We start from the raw sequence: 19,493 nt of genomic DNA on the forward strand, positions 1-19,493 counted from the left end.
CTCCAGTACAAGTGATTCCTCGATCCGATAATAGACCATAACAAAAGCAATACCCTATGAAACCAGAAGCAATAAAAGGGATAACACCTACATTTCAGCATTTACTTAAGGGAGGGGTGATAATTCCTGGAGATGAGGCACAATGCAACTCTCCAGTATTCCCTGTTAAAAAGGCGGCACCTAGCGCCGACTGGAGGATGGTCATGGACATGCAGGGGGTTAATAGAAATATAATTCCCAGAGCTCCATGTGTACCAGATCCACATACATTGCTGAACCAATTGAAACTAGAGAACTCCTGTTTTACAGTGATAGATTTAGCTAATGCTTTCTTTAGTATCCCAGTTCATCCGGATAGTCAGGGGTGGTTTGGCTTTACTTTTCAGGGAAGGAAATGGACTTACGCTAGGATGCCTCAAGGCTACTCGGAAAGTCTTACAATCTTTGTCCAGGCTATAACTAGGAATTTGGGAAAGTTTGAACCTGGGGAAGGAAGCCAAAAATGTTAGTTTATGTAGATGATATTCTATTGGCTAATCCCACTCAGGAGGGATGTAAGAGGGATACAATCCAATTGTTAACCTTCCTGGCAGAACAGGGACACAAAGTGAGCAAAAAGAAACTTCAACTTTGGCAGAGCGAGGTCATTTACCTAGGACACACTATAACTCAGGAGGGGCGAATGTTAAACTCATCCAGGAAAACTGCTGTACTTGAAGCGCCAAAACCGTTAAACAAAAAACAAATGATGAGCTTTTTGGTAATGATAAACTGCTGTAAAGCTTGGGTACTCCATTATGTACTGCATACGGGTAAATTAAGTGATCTTATCTATGGGAAGGCAATGGTAGCCCATGGTAAAACAATTTGGAACTCTAAGGAGGCATACATACATCAGGGATGTTATCCAAATGGTAGAGAGTAAAGAGGGATATGACATTGGTCGTGATTTAAAGATGATGAGGGTTTTTTTTGGTGGGCTATTAGATATAACTGGGTTAATCATGAACATAGAGGTTTTTATTCTTTGTTGCTAGACAGAAGACTTAGGTGACCTAAATATGGACTTGTCATGTCCAACAATCAGTCTTCAGGTCAAGCCCGGGAGAGCCTGGGTAGAACAGAGTTTGAACTAAACATGAGTGTTTTTACAAGATAAGAGATTGATGATTGGATTACTAATTGATTCTGAACTGGATGAAAGTCGAATTTAGCTGCCATAAAAGACAAAGGAAGTGGGAGGAGCAATAAAGAAGCAAAAGACAATCTCAAAAATGAAAAGCATGGCAATTGGATGATAAATTACCTAAGGGATGGTTTAGGAAGGTGGTAATATTGACACATGGGCAAATCATGTGTCAAAAAGGGGGAGTGATAGGATTAAATAATAATGATAGGATTAAATAAATAAAAATACTTAGAAATAAACAACAACAATAGAAATTGAGAGCTCAACATGTATGTGTGAAGATAGTTTATTAACCACACCTGTATGTCAGAGGTTTTGTGCCCCACAGGTGAACTAAAGGAGAAGGTGACCCACTCTATCTCACCAGGAGACTGGGTGTGGATCCAGTCCCTAAAAGAAGAAAAACTGGAAGCAGGCCTGTTGGGAAGGGCCCTATCAAGTCCTATTAGATCCACCTGGGTGCATGTCACACACTGCAAAAAGGTAAACCCAGTTACACCTGATGAACAAACACAGAGTTAGGAGAAAGAACCGATCACCATTAGGGCTCGGGGGTTGGCTCCTTAACGAAGATTCCCTTACCCTGTCTGATCATCCCTGTGTGAGTTTGGTAGAAGGTGAAGCAATGGGTTGGCGTCTGACATGTTCTCAGGGCGAGGGTGGGGATTCACAGGTCTCCTGACGGTAGGTAGCTGTCTGATTGTGGGGGCCATATTCCTAACACACTCAAACCCTTCTGATCAGCCAAAAGTATTAGTTAACCTAACACAAGTTGATAAAATAATACCTGAGCACAGTCTACGAAGGCATAGGAGACAGCTAGACGTAGGGAAAGGGGAAGTACTAGGGACTTTAGGGGAGGACATCACCATATGTATGTCACCATGTACATCCTGGGACTATGTAGTTGCTCATACCGAGCGGGGGGGGGGGATATGTAAATCTCCATACACAGTTTAGGGACAGGTGTAGTATTGTGAAAGTAGGGAATTACCAGAAATGGCAGTGCGACCCATAGAAGGGTAGGTACTGTCTGAAAGTCTGAAGTACGCAAAAACAGGTTTATCCTCCATGCAAGCCACCTGGGAATGTGGTGAAAGAGTCTTGTAGTAACTTGAACTATCAGTATCCCCCGATAACAAAGTCATTCCGACCTAGGTTGCCTACGTTTGAAGTCTCAGGGGATTCTAATTGTTTTTCTAGGATTAGTAAGATAGGATACAGAGTAGGGCATCTTAGCTCCTGCTCCCACACAGAGAATAACACAACTAAAAGAGACCATGACTAATATCTCCTCTTTGTTGCAGCCAGAGGATTTTAGGAACCAAAACCAGGCCCGTGCTGACATCTGATGGATGTGTGGTGATAACTGATTGTGAATTCACCTACATACGCAAATAATCAAACGTGTCAGAGACTGGTGAGTTGTCACGTAGAAAGTAGGACCTCCTCCCGGGATCCTTTGATGAAAGGATCCTGTGATGGGATAGGAGTAACTCGAGGGGTTCCAGAACAATTCAAAGCTAGGAATCAGATCGCAGCTGGGTTTGAATCAAGTATTTTTTGGTGGTCAACAATTAATAAAAACGTAGATTGGATGAATTATATTTACTATAACCAGCAAAGATTTATAAACCACACTCGTGATGCATTAAAGGGATTAGCTGAGCAGACAGCGGCAACTAGCTTAATGACATAGCAGAATAGAATAGCTTTAGATATGCTTTTGGCTGAGCGGGGCGGAGTTTGTGTAGTGTTTGGATATATGTGCTGTATTTTCATCCTCAAACAACATAGCACCGGACGGGTCCGTGACAAAAGAGCTTCAGGGAGTAACCACGCTGACGAACGAACTGGCTGAGAACTCTGGTATTGATAGCTCCATAAACGGTTGGTTTGATAACATATTTGGTAAATGCAAAACTATTGTTGTAACTATTCTGGGTGAAGTTATAGCTTCTATGGGTATACTTGTTCTTTGTGGATGTTGTCTTATTTCCTGTGTCTGAGGTTTGGTGAGAAAGGAGATGGAGAAGGTGGTTTCCCAACAGATGGTGAGATACGGCCCAATCCTGGACTCCGACCTAAGGAATGGAGGATATGACCTACCAGGCTTGGTGGAGTGACACTAGAGGGTGTCTAAAGGGGGCCAAAATGTACTTCTCTGTTTGTGTTTTATGCTTTATTAATCAAGTTAACCATGTGAATGTTTGTCTTTCCTTATGTGATGGTTTGAAGTTCTTTGATGACTGGTAACAATTTGCAAGTTGGGTGTAGATGGACTGAGGGTTTTAATTTTTTTGTATCATTATGGCCTATTAATAAAAGTGTGATTCTTTTTGTTTGTATTGTATTATAATGAATGACACCCTGTGTTTTCTTATTTTTTGAATCACACCCTAGGGAGTGTGAAAAGGGGGATTGTGAGAGATTTATTATTTTTATAATTGATGGGATGACTAACTTAGAAAGAATGCATTCTTGACTGGGCTAATGTAGGTTGTGTCACCTGGCAGGCTGTGATTGATGTGAAGAGCTGTTTTGGGGGGTAAGATGAGATAGGGATTTGTGTCTCCAGATACTGGAATATACTGGTTCTTTGTGATCTGTGAACCTTCCTTGGACGTAGGAATGGTGTCTAAGGGAGCTGGCTCTTCTCACTATGACAGGTTGTTATGATATAGACTTATGCCTGGCAACAGGGGTGCATCAACGGATAGGCTGAGTAAGTCTAAACCACGCTCAAGTCTTTGCTCTGATTGGCCAACAGAGAGGTGGGAAACTCTCTCTGTCAGAGTATTTGAGCAACAATCTGAAACAATGGATTAGTTCTCTGGAGTGCCCTGCGAGGTATTTCAAAGAGCCCGTATATACGAAACATCATATTTACCATTGAAGGTTTTTGCATTAATTAAAATAACTAGTATATCTTAGAAGTCGTGTTGACCTCTTTTGTTCCTAATACCAGATTTGAATTGACGCAACTTTGACACTTCCTTCAATGCTTGGTGGCACTGGCTTTACTGACAGACAAGACATGGAGCTTATATTAAAAGCCATCAAGCATCGAGCGAAAGGCTAAAGTTAGCTAACATATTAAACAGGTGTGTCTAGACGATCCGATCCGGTGTAAGGTTCATTCAATCAATATCCGAATTTAAACAACTAAGACGTATAATCATTTCGACTGCTTGAATTCATTTTACTTAGGTCGGCCACAAGATTGAATTAATGAACAGAGACTGTGTGTGCGTAGAGAGGAGGGGCTGCAACAGGATGGATACGTTTACATTTGACATTTTAGTCATTTTAGCAGACGTTCTTATCCAGAGCGATTTACAGTACTGAGTGCATACATTTTCATACGTAAACTAGCTGTTTTCAAAGTAAAAGCTGTAAAGTGTTAACTATTTGGAGGAAATCATATAATTTTACCAATTGCATTGGGAATGGGTTCTTCACTTTTAAAAAAAACATATTTTCCACTAAATGTAAAGGGTTTCAATGTTCTTAGTCAGTGCCTCTCAGTTACACATTACATTATTAATGTAAACGCCAACACACACAATCGTTAGATAATAATCAGCCTTTACAAGAAAAACCATGTAAACAACATAATGACCAAAACTTGCTTTACATTAGTTCAAACCAGAATGACGCCAATCAATAATTAAATCTGGGCCGCAAAAGAAATAGGAGCAATCCCGTAAACCTGAATCAATCACTGTGTGAATAAAGGCACCCGGACTTCAGTAGAGCTGAGCTGGTAATTAATGTTGAGATTACCGAGGGACTCAGAGTCCCACCTGCCCCACCATAGACCTTTGAGACAGGAAGGCAGGGCAGGCAGTTGAACTGAGGCATCTACATTATTGCTGTAGGGAATTCCCTTAGGACTCCCCGTATGGCTTTGGGTTTCCCCATCTATAGATCCAGGGTAGCTTGGGTGAGAGTGAAGGGACAGAGTGAGATGGGGATATTGGCTGAAGTGCATGCCAGAACTGTGAGTCATGTGAAACTTGGCCTTTCTACTCTTACTCCCATTCTTAGTGTGGAGAGGCCTAATCCTGCTGACAGGAAAATCTAATAAAACAGGTTTTGTTTTTGTCAGAGGCTTGAGGGAAACAGGTCCCTGTTCTGCTTTTCTGCTCAATGACACTGATTTTGCTACACTTCGATACAATATATGACATTTATTGAATTGATTGAACTTGTCATTCCATCAAGCTCAGTGCCCATTTATTTTTTTCACTAGCACACACAATTAGGCTACCTTCTCTGCAATTCCTAAGAGGGTGTATGCACCCCTCATACATCCTGCATCAGTATCTGGTACAAGGCCTAGCATTCCAAACAAAAAAACACAGATTGGATGGTGTGTCCTTTAAACTAATAAATGCTTTCTACCAAACAGTAAGCTGTGAGTTCACATTAACATGCAATTTAGTTATTGTCCATGAAAGATACTCTCATATCAAACAGTTGTAATTCCATATTAGAGACAGAAGGTGACACTGTTCTCATAGTAATATTGCCTTCCAGAACTTGGTTCCGCAAAACCCTTATGATTGATTGCATATGATGTGTTTGTAGAGCCTAGTAAGCAGAACTGAGAACACAAACCATAAAACATTCTGCTTGAAGGGTATGGGAAGTCTATAACCTTACCCTCAGCCAAAGTCAATCTAACAAATTAGCAATCGACTGGTAGTGGTGAAATGAAAACGTGATAGACTGGTATAAATGAAGCATTTTCTCATGTGTCATGCCTCTGTTCAAATATTTTTTATTGAACACACACAAGAATGGAGTATAGGTACTTTGTAGAAAAGACAAGTATGCAATTCTTATATAAACATAAAAGAGCAGACAGATACAAAAAGACCCTGAGTTATAGGTAAAAAATAAATAATACAAAATAAGATATACAGAACAAGGACAGGTAAACAGAACGAGGGCAGATGTCACCCCCATATCCATCCCTCCATCAACCCCCCCGCCCCCCTCATCACCCATTGAAATGTACAAATTCACAGCGCTGAATGGTCCAAATAAGAGAGGAGAGGTTGCCAGATTTGAGAAGAATATATCGAATTCCTTCTAAGTGTAGAGTGTTTGCCAAATCGCTGAGCCATAATTTGGTAGAGGGAACTTCCTTCCTTTTCCAAAACAACAATATTTTTTTTTGTTGCCGAAATGAGACTGTAAGAGATTAGTTGTTTTGGGGGTTGGTTAATCTGTTTAGGGTTTCTGACACTCCTAGGATGATCAGAAGCGGGTCTGGGTCAATTGAAGTCTCCACACCAATAACGTGTGTCATGCCTCTTAACACACTGCCTGCATAGGAAAGAACTTTGGTATAGTAAGGTTGCCAAATAGGTTGCTTATTCCCTAAGGCACATAAACAGCATCTGATGAGCTTGTGACATTTGAGTTTACTGACTACATAATTGAATGGAAATTAATGTTTTCATATCTTGGAAAAGTTAATTCCCTTTTAAGTGCCAATCATACAGATGTAAGATTTTAATTTGAGCACACTGTAAATTCACCCTAGGACATTTAAAACTTCTAGTGTATTTGAGGTTTAAAAAGGCTTCTAAAGTTTGTTATTTCCACTTAGACATTTCTGACTTGATTTTCCCTTACGAAAAATGTATCAACCGCTACAAAAATTTGCATTAATTATAATCCACATAATAATTCACATTTCCTGTTGCTGCAGGATTTTTTTCCTGCTGTAGGAGACTGGCTCAAATTTAGATCCTACATCTGTATGCAGTAAGAAAATATGTAACCCTGCTTCCACACCTCTCCCTATTCATTAGCATGTTAATTTGATGACTGCACTTTGTTCAATACTTGTTTGATTGCATTCCACACCATAGAGAGAGGCCAGATCCTCCTCCTCATTGATGAGTTGTGTGATCTAATCTCAGATCGCTGATGGCTCCTCTCCAATGAGAGTGATCAAGTTAAAGACTGGTTCAGTCCACTCTTAGGTGAGACAGAAAAACAAGTCTCACTCTCTTTTGTTTTGTAAGGTGGGATCCAGAAAGTCCTTAATGTGTTAGTAAACCACACATGTAATATCTGGCTTGTAAAATCTGGTTCAGTAGTGGTTGGTCAAAGACTGTAGTCTAGCCTAGTAGGCTATAACAAGTGCTTGAAATTAAAGTCACACTATGTAGTTTCTTTCCCTTATGGTTGCTAAACAATTTCCATATAAAATTGCAGCTGAAAGAACACAAACACATTCTATTCCTCCTTTCCTATTCCTATTTTTCTTTGATTTACACTTGCAAAGACCCTTCCCCTTAGTCCACCAAAACAAAATCCACTCCTGGGCAATAACACAAACTCCTCGTGTTTCCTGTCTTGAGAACAAAATTTAATACTCTACCGTTTTCTGTTTCAACATGTCCTGATTAATATTTGCCTGTTCCCTGTCTTTCAACGATGCAGTTGATAACAAGACAATACCTATTGTACATGAAGAACTGTGTCATCTCTCGGGTGAACTGTACGCACAAAAAGGTTCAAGTTGTAGAATTTCATTAAACCTCACCCGTAATATTGGGCCCATTAACACATAGAAGGCAAATAGCACAAAGGTGCCATCTGTTAGGAAACTTAAAATGGAAAAGTAATATTGAGAGTGACCTTTTGGCCCTCTGTCACCTTTACGAACAATTACTAACATGAAGAACAGTGTGTTGAACCTACAGGAATCAGACACCATGTTCCTGAGGGTTGATGGCACACATGGCCGTAGCCACCCAAGTGGAAAACTGATTGGATTCGAAAAAAGTAATCAATGTAAAAGGGAATCTCGTATTTTTTCACCCAACTTCTATCCTAAATCCAATGACATGATGACATTTGTTGTTGATTTCACGTTAGTTGACAACTCAACCAAATGTAAATCAAAACTAGACATTGAACAGACGTCTGTGCCTAGTGGGCAGGGTCTGAGTTTTAGTGAGGTCCGGAAAAGTTGAAGCTCATTTACTGCATTTCTATACAATTTCAAAACTCTAAAATGCTATTTGGACAACAGCAAAAACAAGCAAAAAAGTATAGCTGCCAGCAGCATTGGCAGGGTTCAAGCTCTGGGCCCACATTACATTTTAGTCATTTAGCAGACGCTCTTATCCAGAGCAACTTACAGGTAGTGAGGGCATACATTATTTATTATTTTTTCATACTGGCCCCCCGTGGGAAACAAACCCACAACCCTGGCGTTGCAAACGCCATGCTCTACCAACTGAGCTACAGCCGGCCATTCCCTCCCCTACCCTGTGCACTGCCCCATGGGTCTCCCGGTTGCGGCCAGCTAAGACAGAGCCTGGATTCGAACCAGGATCTCTAGTGGCACAGCTAGCACTGCGATGCAGTGCCTTAGACCACCGCGCCACTCGGGATATAACACATCACCCAAGGATGAGCTACATCTGTACTCCTTACCACGCATGGCAAATATCAGAACTAAATATCAACCAGATCATTCTAAGTACTTTTGATGTATTTTTGACTATTTTTTATGATATTGATTACTTTAAACGTCTTCTTCTCCTGAACCGAATTTGGTATATAGCATCTATAGATGCACGTCTTTAAACGCAACATTTCCCAAGAGTCTATCTAAAACAACATGGCTGCTATGAACCAATGAGCTTGCATGAATGTTTTTCCTGTCCAACAGCGCTACCATGCGGCCAAACTCAACAACCATACTCTACAGGTTAGCTAGACTCACCTCCCTAAGCGTGTATGCCAAATTTCAAATAACATGTGCCCGTTATAGCGCCACCGTGTGGTTGATCTAAATGTGCTTAGATATGTTGAGTCTTGGCAGTGTTTGGAACATTTGTACCAGTTTTTGTCACAATAAGAAGATCCTTGTCTGATTTGTATGCATTTATGTGTGAGACCACATCCACGTGAATGTTCATTGGTCAATAGCGGCCATGTTGTTTTTGTTACTAGTCTGGAAAATGTTGTGTTGAGAGACCTTGGTCCATACATGGCACATGTCAAGTTTCGTGCAGATCGGTCAATCGGTGGTAGAGGAGTAGCATTTTAAGTGATTTTCGCACATTTCTAAATGGTGGACTTTATGGTTTCTTAAGGGACGTTTTTTTCCTTGTGAGGAGAGGGACCTATGGACATAATTTCATGACTCTAGGTCACACAGCGTGTGGGGGCTGACCTTTCAAAGTTTGCATTTTCAATCGCTTGTTATAGCGCCACCATGTGGCCAATTGGCATGGTATTGCATGAGAGGGTGTGCCATGTTGCTAAGTTGCACAGTCCTGGGCATTTTCATCTCACAGGAATTTGCATTTTTTTCACCAAAATGGCCAAAAAAAGAATTTACACTGAACAAAAATATAAACGGAACATGTAAAGTGTTGGTCCCATGTTTCATGAGCTGAAATAAATGATCCCATACATTTTCCATATGCACAAAAACCTTATTTCTGTCAAATGTTGTGCACACATTTGTTTACATCCCTGTTAGTGAGCATTTCTCATTTGCCAAGATAATCCATCCACCTGACAGGTGTGGCATATCAAGAAGCTGATTAAACACCATGATCATTACACAGGTGCACCTTGTGCTGGGGACAATAAAAGGCCACTCTAAAATGTGCAGTTTTGTCACACAACACAATGCCACAAATGTCTCAAATTTTGAGGGAGTGTTCAATTGGCATGCTGACTGCAGGAATGTCCACCAGAGCTGTTGCCAGAGAATGTAATGTTTATTTCTCTACCATAACCCACCTCCAACATTGTTTTAGAGAATTTGGCAGTACGTCCAACCGACCTCGCAACCGCAGACCATGTGTATGGCGTCCTGTGTGCGAGCGGTTTGCTGATGTCAACTTTGTGAACAGAGTGCCCCAGGGTGGCGGTGGGATTATGGTATAGGCAGACATAAGCTACGGACAATGAGCACAATTGCATTTTATTGATGGCAATTTGAACGCACAGAGATACCGTGACGAGATCCTGAGGCCCATTGTCATGGCATTCATCCGCCACCATCACCTCATGTTTCAGCATGATAATACACAGCCCCATGTCGCAAGGATCTGTACACAATTCCTGGAAGCTGAAAAGTTCTTCCTTGGCCTGCATACTCACCAGACATGTCACCCATTGAACATGTTTGGGATGCTCTGGATCAACGTGTACGACAGTGTGTTCCAGTTCCCGCCAATATCCAGCAACTTCACACAGCCGTTGAAGAGGAGTGGGATAAAATTCCACAGGCCACAATCAACAGCCTGATCAACTCTATGCGAAGGAGATGTGTCGCTCTGCATGACTGGTACATGACAGATACGGACTGGTTTTCTGATCCACGCCCCTACCTTTTTTTAAGGTATCTGTGACCAACGGATGCATATCTGTATTCCCAGTCATGTGAAATCCATAGATTAGGGCCTAATGAATTTATTTCAATTGACTGATTTCCTTAAATGAACTGTAACTCAGTAAAATCTTTGAAATTGTTGCATGTTGCATTTACATTTTTGTTCAGTATAATAATAATACAAGTAATGAACTGGAACAAATCAAATAGGGTTTCACCAGCTTCGCTGCTTGAAGCCCTAATGATCCCAGCCATTATAACATTGGTTGCTGTAGCTTCATTCTCATCAGTTGATCTACAAACACATAGCCTATTAGCTATACAATTAGCTGCTACATATTAACTCAGCACCGGGATTAAAAACTATAATTTTATACATTCTGAGGAATCTGTTAGCAGAAAAAGTATTTTATTAACAAAAGGTAAAGAAATAAGTTTGCTTTACAGAAATACATTTTGTGCAGTTTTAAATAAAATTTCCTGCAATTCTACAAATTTTGCCATGACTTATGCCAGGTTAATGTGATATCTGAGTGAGAGTGACCAGCAAAATCAATCAGAGCCCCCTGGACGTCAGGGTCACTGGGCACTTGCCCTGCCTGCCCGGTTTGTAATTCGGCCATGATTGCTACAAGTTTAGATAGCTAACAAGACTAATTTACCAATCTAACATGTTTTAACTGACATGGGCTAATTGAGTGACTGTCAGTGAGTGACATAAAACAAGAGGAAAGCTGCTGCAACCAATTTTAGAAATTGCACCTTGTGTATTCTTCTATTCTAACTCTCAACAGTAAGTTGAGACACGACAGTTTTTGTTTCTTTGTTGAAGAAATAACCGAGGTCCGGACCTCGGTGTCCTCGTATGTAGCTACGGCCCTGATGTCACGTGGTTATGTTGACTTAAACAGGTCCTGGAGTAAAGGTACTGAGTTACATAATACTGCAAAAATATTTCATCATCCTACACAATAGCTGAAAGAACTCATTTCCATTCTGTATTATTCAATTTGACCACAATTCTTTGTAGGGCAACTGTGGTGCAATAGATATAATTCTAGTTGAACAGATACATAATATTGTAATTTCAACATTTCACCAGGAACCACCGTAGAATAAGGTCCTAAATATAGTCCGTTTCTGACTTGGATTGGGGGAGGAAGGGGAGTGTTATTGCCCACTTTGTCACCACACCACATGGATAAAGACTAAAAAGGACTACATAAGTATAAAACAAACTGAAGTCAAAGGAAGACCTTTGTGGTAGTGATCACTTATGTGAAATAAGAGTGGGCATTCAAACTGGTGAAGCCCATCTAATCTACAGAAGTATGCACTTGGAGATGTGGGGGGAGAGGGTTGGGGGAGGAGGGGTTAAGACTAGAGTATAGGGGAGAATGGGGTAAGTTGAGCCAAAGGGATAAGTTGAGCCACCCTTGTTTCTAGGAAACCATGCACAAAATGTATCATTTGACCAAATATTTAGGAAGAGGTAATCATTTCATGGAGTCTGTGAAGGAGGAAACCACATGGAAAAAGTGGTAAGCAAGTTAGGTCCAAAAAATTGATTTTCACTAAGTCAAATGAATGTATTGTGTTAAGAGGTTTCATGATGCTTGTATCTACACCAAAGTAGATAATTTAAAGATTGTTCTATACATCAGCTGGGGTCTCTATAAGCTTCTATATGAGGTCCTAAACCTAGCGTGAAAGTGCATCCTTGTGTAACTGGTGTGAAATGGCAGGCTAGTTAGCAGTGCGTGCTAGTAGCATTTCAATCTGTGATGTCACTCACTCTGAGACATTGAAGTAGATGATTCCCTTGCTATGCTAGGCTTTTGTGGAGCGATAGGTAACGATGCTTCGAGGGTGACTGTTGTCAATGTGTTCAGAGGGTCCCTGGTTCAAGCCCAGGTTGGGGCAAGGAGAGGGACGGAAGCAACACTGTTATATTGATGCTGTTGACCCGGATCACTGGTTGCTGCAGAGAAGGAGGAGGTCAAAGGGGGGTGAGTGTAACCAGTGTGAAATGACTAGCTAGTTAGCACTGTGCGCTAGAAGCGTTTCATTGTCGCTGGGAAATGAGGTAACAACAGTGCCTGGCCTATGTTAAAAGTGTTTTTTGTTTGTTAGGTGTTAAGCCTGTGTTAAAATATGCTTAAAATTATTAAAAGATAAACAAGTGATTGTGATTGTGTTGATTTGTGTTTGGGAAATAAGGATAGACCAGTGGAGGCTGGTGTGAGGAGCTATAGGAGGAAGGGGTCATTGTGAAAGCTGGAATGGTATAAATGGAACGGTATCAAACACATTAAACATATGGAAACCGCATGTTTGACTCCGTTCCATTGGTTCCATTTCAGCCATTACAATTAGTCTGTCCTCCTATAGCTCCTCCCACCAGCCTCCTCTCAGATAGACATGGTTTTAAAAAGGTAGTGGTAATATTTCATTCAGAACAGAAATGTATAGGCGGCTTAACTTACCCTGTCCCGCGGCACAACTGACCCAATACCAGGGGTAAGTTGTACCAAGAGAAAACAAGCTGTTTTCAAAACTGTAATGTTTACATGAATTCTGAATATTTCCAGGGATACACAACATCCTGAAATATATGTAGCCTAGATATCTTTGTTAGAAAGAATACTATATTACCCTTGACAGAGTGATGCTGAATGTAAAAAATAGCTAAACTTACCCCACTTCTTCCCTAAATTACAGGCAGTGGGTAGGATAGATTGTGATAGCGACTGATGTCTGGCAAACCTATAGGGGCACTCTTCAAAAAAGCACAGTCCTAGATTGCACCTCAGGGAGCGAGGAGGACTTTGGTGCAGCTTTCAGTCGCAAGCTTATTTCTACTATCAGTCCATGCTCAATCTTGCAAGGGAATACATCAGTTCCTCGACTCGCCTTACCGTTAAGACAGAAATCCAGGTTGGTGAACTTTTTATCTATATTTTTCAGCTTGTTATATTTTTTTATTCTGGAGAAAAGAAGAAAACATATAGCCTGCTGTTGTGGTAAATTGGAGAATGAAGAATAAAGGGAGAAAGAGTTGGATAAGCTATCCTTTGTTCTCTTTTGTTCATGTATTTGCATTCCTACCGGTGCGTGCATAGATTTTCACATTCATCATCTTCGAGTCATGATTAGCGTTTTATTATGTGAACGCTCCAAAGAGTCTTCCTGAGATTTTAACAATTTGTCTGCGCTATGAGGTGTAGAAAAAAAATCACCCAGAAGCATCAGGATGACAGGGCTGTGTGTGCCCAAATCAATTTATGTAATACATTAAAAAAATATCAAGTGTAGAATAAGATGACAAATCAAGATTCAAGTTTAATAGAAAAAATACAAACATATTTTCCATCGTTCCTCTACACGCCTGTGGAGCCACACTAGACGGTATGGCTACATTAATGAACAGGGTAGATAGAAGGGAGTAGCGGGGGTATGTGGGTGGGGGGATGGAGTAACTGCGCTTGTGCCTTCACTGTCGATAATATATAGTTTTAAATCAGTGACTTCTATTTGTTCTATAATGACAAACATCAAAGACTGTCATCCATCCAAACTATAAAAGTTATACTTTTTACAATCAGGTGGATTTCACAGTTAACTTCATTCTGTAGCAGGCTAGGATGCCCGTCTCTCAGAGCCTTGCTGTGGCAACAGGAGTTGTAAAATTCTCTGCGCATTTTCCCTCATCGTAATCAACGTGTCTTTAGCCCTATTTGAGTTTTACGAGAAAATAACACATGGCTACCCCGTAGTGTTTACAGTAATCTGTGTGTGATCATATTGCTGTAACTGGTTTATCCCTCACACCCCTAAACTGGTACTATTTCATCCCCTTGTCGCCTATAGGCTACATGTACTTCCCCAATGCGTGCACATTGTCATGTGCTTTTGGCAGATGTGTATTGAAATCTATTTTTGAAATGTCTGACTGTTTTTATTTTAATGTGTGTGTATAGGCAAATGTCATGTTAACCGATTCAATTAATTGAGTAAAATACATATAAATAACCCCCGCAATTGACTTCATTCGCATGCTATAGTGAGCCTTAAATATGGGCAGTGATTGGGAGGAATATGAAAGCCTGTTTATCCCATACCCTAGTACAGTGGGAAAATCACTGCTCTGATATCAGCATGGATTGAGCTGTATAGCCTATAGCCAGCGCTGGCCTGGCGCATGGCTCCCTCTGTCCGCATCCCATCTTGATTGCCCCAATGCAGCACAATGGACAGCTCCTATTATGATCACGCCCGTGTGTGTTGCAGTTCAAATAAATATGCTATATGGCAGTCTCTCTCTCTCACCCATCTGACGAAAAAGCCAGATTAAATTCAACTATGTTTGTGACATTTTGGATATGATCAATCGAAGTACTTGCAGAAAATGTCATAGTCTATTGTTACGTTCGTGATTGGTTTTGCCGCAAAGAATAGCCTTTTTTGAGAACCGCCAGGATGTTGAGCATTTTCCACCTTTTGGCTTCACTTGATACTGTATGTCAGGCAGAAGAAACCTGTAACCTGTAATCCTTGTTTAGTATATCCATTGCAATGGTAAATATTGATTTCTGTGACAGCCAGCCTACTGTTATTTTAAGGGTTAATTTAGTACTATTATCACCAAACATAATCTCTCAGATCACATTTAACTTCCAGTTCTCGGTTTTCTAATAGAGGGAAGGGAAGTTGAAGTATGTTGAAATCAGCTCTTCCTCTTACAAGCATGGCAATGGAGTAAAATAAACACTATTTTGTGAGTGAGACCAATGTGATAACCTTAACCCTACACACATACTTAAGCAAATAGTTTAGCTATATGTTTTTGTTGTCATCTGTGGACGATGCATACTACTACTACTCAGAATACTACAACTCAGTATTATACCATGGCATTGTTGAATACTCCTTTCTGATTGGCTTGAAGGGCATTCTAGAGCATGCATTATTTAGAGCATTCTAGAGCATGCTAAACTAGCAAGTCTGTTTGTTTGGTTACCATAGCAACTACTGTAGCTATCTAGTAAACATACTAGCTAGCTACTTCAGTGCATGTTGAACACATGTCTACCGGCAAATTAACACATTTCTAGTGGCAAATGTGTTAAATTATAGCCATGGTATAAAAGGGATGGTATAAAATGGATATTCAACTCGGGGCTCTATGGGTTCTCTGGAAAATAATGCAACTCTGTGGAAGGTCAGTTCCACTCCGCTAGCGCGTTGTGGAATACACCTTCCACATCATTCATTATTTTACATAGAACGCATAACCCCTCGTTGTTTATCCCTTACTTAATTCCCATGCTTTAGTGGTTGCAAAGTAAGAGGAGTGTGCAGAACAGGAGTTTGTGGTCTGTAAAATAACATGTTGTCTTATCCATGCTTACCCTGGCCTGAATTGTATCTAACCATTGCACCAAACGATAGACCAAATCCAGACCATAGCCCCAAAAAATGTATCACCAACCTGTCGTTTTAAAGTACTTATACCATGGCATTGTTGAATACTCACTTCTGATTGGCTTGAAGGGCATTCCACGTCGTTCATTATTTTCCATAGAACGCATAGCTCCTCGTTGATTATCCCTTACTTATTTACAGTACACTAGATAGCTATAGCGGGTTAGCAGATTATACAATCATTTTCACCAGGCTTGTTGAACAGGTCCTAGTCATGCTCCATTGCCAGTGCAACAGTAGAATGGGAGGCTCACTTGACACATAATAATATTACCTAAGACTCCAGAGAGGGTGTCTTGTCCTGTTGTTTATACAAGAGCACTGGAGAGTTTAGAACTTGGAGTAGTTCCCATGCAGTGGTCGTTTGTTTTTTAGCCAATAGTATTTGGCAGAGTGTGGTCTCCACATTGAAATGCCCTCCCCCTTTAAAGCCTGACTGAGTGCTCTCTTACAACGGAGACAGGAGCCACTATGTTGGCATGATTGCAATGCCTTGCATTTTCTTCAGCTTTAACTTGGTATTGAGGTAATTAAAGGAAACAGATATATGCTATGCATAGATGATCAAATGCAACAACCTGTCACACTTGTTAAGAAATTCTGATTTTATGATTCACTTTTAGGAGACACCATGGGAGGCAAGCTGAGCAAGAGGAAGAAGGGGTACGATGTCAGTGACCCAAAGGACAAGAAGGAGGAGATTACTGCGGCTGCTGTGAGTGCCGTTGAGGCCGTGGCCCATGCCGTGGAGATCAAAGCACCAGCTCCGGTCGCTGAGTTGGCAGCAAAGGCTGCTCCTGAGGTGTCTGCTGCGGTGGAGGGAGCAGTGGAGTCGGCAGCGGTAGCCATCACAGAAGCGACAGAAGAGGCCCTGTCAGCTATAGAGGCAGTGGCCAAGGGGGCTACCGCAGAGCCAGCGGCTGTACCAGATGAACCTGCGGCAGCACCAGCAGAACCAGCACCAGCTGCAGCACCAGAAGAACCTGCAGCCCCAGAAGAACCAGTGGCTCCAGAAGAACCAGCTGCAGCACCAGAAGAGCCAGTGGCGGCACCAGAAGAACCTGCAGCAGTAGCAGAGGAACCAGCCGCAGCACCAGAAGAGCTTGCAGCTCCAGAAGAGCCAGTGGCAGCACCGGAAGAACCTGCAGCAGCTGAGGAACCAGCAGCATCACCAGGGGAACTGGTGGCAGCACCAGAGAAACCAGCGGCACCAGAAGAACCAGCGGCACTAGAGGAACCAGTGGCTGTAGTGGTAGAGCCTGCACCAGAAGAGCCTGCGGCAGCACCAAAAGAGCCTGCACTGAAAAAGCCTGCACCAGAAGAGCCTGCGGCAGCACCAAAAGAGCCTGCAGTGGAAGAGGCTGCACCAGAAGAGCCCACGGCAGCACCAAAAGAGCCTGCACCAGAAGAGCCTTCGGCAGCATCAAAAGAGCCTGCACCAGAAGAGCCTGAGGCAGCACCAAAAGAGCCTGCACCAGAAGAGCCTGAGGCAGCACCAAAAGAGCCTGCACCAGAAGAGCCTGCGGCAGCCTCTGTGGAACTAGCCGCAGCACCAGAAGAGGCTCCTGAGGCTACAGAACAAGCCACAGAGGTGGCAGCAGAGATTACAGACACTACAGAACCTGAGCATGCTGTTCCAGAGCCTGAACCAGAGACTGTTACAGGGGAGGCCCCAGAACCTGAGGATGTGGCCGAGGCACCAGTAGATGCAGAAGCAGCATCACCCGCCCCGGAGGAGGAGCCAGCATCAGTTGCAGAAGCCGTGTCAGAGTCAGCAACAGAGGCAGCTGCAAAGCCAGAGGCAACCGCAGAACCAAAATCCATCCTAGAACCAGCCGCTGAAGAGCTCCCCGCACCTTTAGAAGAATCTGTAGCAGAGCTTGAACCTGAAGCTGCTGATGCAGTAACGGAAACAGCAGAGCCAGAGGCTGCCGACATCGCAGAACCCATCCCGGAGATCGTCATTTCAGAATCTGCTGCACCTGCAGCTGCAGAGGAGGCCAACCCTGAGCTAGAGGAAGCTGTGCTGGACAACAGGGAAGTTGTTTCTGCAGAGGAGGCTGCTGCTGAGCCTTCTGCCCCTGAGGTCAATGGGGAGTGTCAGGAGCAGGCGGCCGAGCCGGCTGCCGTGTCTGCCCCGGAGCCACAGAAAAAGGAATGTGTCAACAGCATTGACAAGCCAGAGGATCCCGTTGAGGTGCAAAGTGACTGTGAATTTAAAAAGGACTTGAACCTGACTGGCGACATCCAGATTCCAGAGGCAATAAGTCAGGCTGTTGACTTGGTCTGAATCTAATATAAATGTGAAGTCCCTAATGATCCGAAAACACCTCCAACAACACAGGCTTCTGAAGATAAATATAAAAATATCTGTTGTGGTAAAGGAGTTTCCGGTTATCCAAAAGGAAATACAACCACTCAAGTATAGAGAGGGGGAGTGAGATACATGTAGGAAGAGATGTGAGACATGGATGCAGTGTTGAGTCTTTGTGCCCCACATGTCGTTGCAGAGGGGTAGCCTGTGTTTGCAGCATTTGTGGTGAGATGAAAGCCAGCGAATGTTGAGGGATGAGTATAGACAGACCGGAAAAAAAACTGGACAACAGAGCAAAAATGTGACATTAACGATGGAAATGATGAATGGAATGAATAGTCTTGACTTTGTGTGTGAGCCTGATGAATATAAAAAATGGTTTATTGGAATAGCATTCAATAGTGATCTAATTTAGTCTTTCACATATCCTTTCCTTAACTATATAAAAAAATAATAGATGAAAAGTTTTGGCCTTTAATAATGGTGCAAACAGTGAGGAATGTTCATTGATGGCTTGGAATGGAGAATAAAAAAAGACTGTTATACCTGATTGTTCTTTTGTTCTTATGTATTCTATATCAATTAGGCAAAAGTCATTTGACACAGGGCCTTATTGTATAATGATGGGTCATTTTAGTCAATTTTAACATATTACAATTATTTCAACTGTATTTTAAGAGACCTTTATGATTGATTATAATAAAATAAATTGGTCATTTAGCAGACGCTCTTATCCAGAGCGACTTACAGGAGCAATTAGGGTTAAGTGCCTTGCTCAAGGGCACATCGACAGATTTTTCACCTAGTCGGCTCGGGGATTAGAACCAGAGACCTTTCGGTTACTGGCACAACGCTCTTAACCACTAAGCTACCTGCCGCCCAATAAGTAACCCTTAGTAAATCTAGGTGCAAACAATGGAGATCTATTAAAACTGAAATTAGTCCAGTGCTTTCTTGTTGTTGGCTGATAGATTGAGTGCATCAATATCAGCAATAGGAGACATTATCTACAGAACATCATACATTTTAAACTTCTACAGTTACATACAGACCAGGTTTATTTTGGGTTAGAGTCACCTGATTGTATTATCTGTAGAACAACGTCCTTGAGGTCATTGGCC

The 19,493-nt window shown here is 41.9% G+C and overlaps 1 protein-coding gene across 1 annotated transcript; it reads left to right on the forward strand.

Moving 5' to 3' along the window:
• The first annotated feature begins 13,423 nt into the window (after positions 1-13,423).
• Positions 13,424-18,917, forward strand: LOC311111473 (uncharacterized protein). The gene is made up of 2 exons (XM_084154208.1): positions 13,424-13,511; positions 16,682-18,917. The coding sequence occupies exon 2, from the start codon at positions 16,690-16,692 to the stop codon at positions 18,346-18,348; it is 1,659 nt and encodes a 552-aa protein (XP_084010334.1). The 5' UTR covers positions 13,424-13,511; positions 16,682-16,689; the 3' UTR covers positions 18,349-18,917.
• Positions 18,918-19,493: the final 576 nt, after the last annotated feature.

The sequence above is a fragment of the Coregonus lavaretus genome (genome assembly GCF_964263955.1).
Source record: "Coregonus lavaretus genome assembly, chromosome: 37".
In the NCBI taxonomy this organism is placed as follows: domain Eukaryota; kingdom Metazoa; phylum Chordata; class Actinopteri; order Salmoniformes; family Salmonidae; genus Coregonus; species Coregonus lavaretus.

What these genes read in the sequence shown, in the direction of transcription:
- LOC311111473 (XM_084154208.1), top strand. Translation starts at nt 16,690, where the DNA reads ATGGGAGGCAAGCTGAGCAAGAGGAAGAAGGGGTACGATGTCAGTGAC.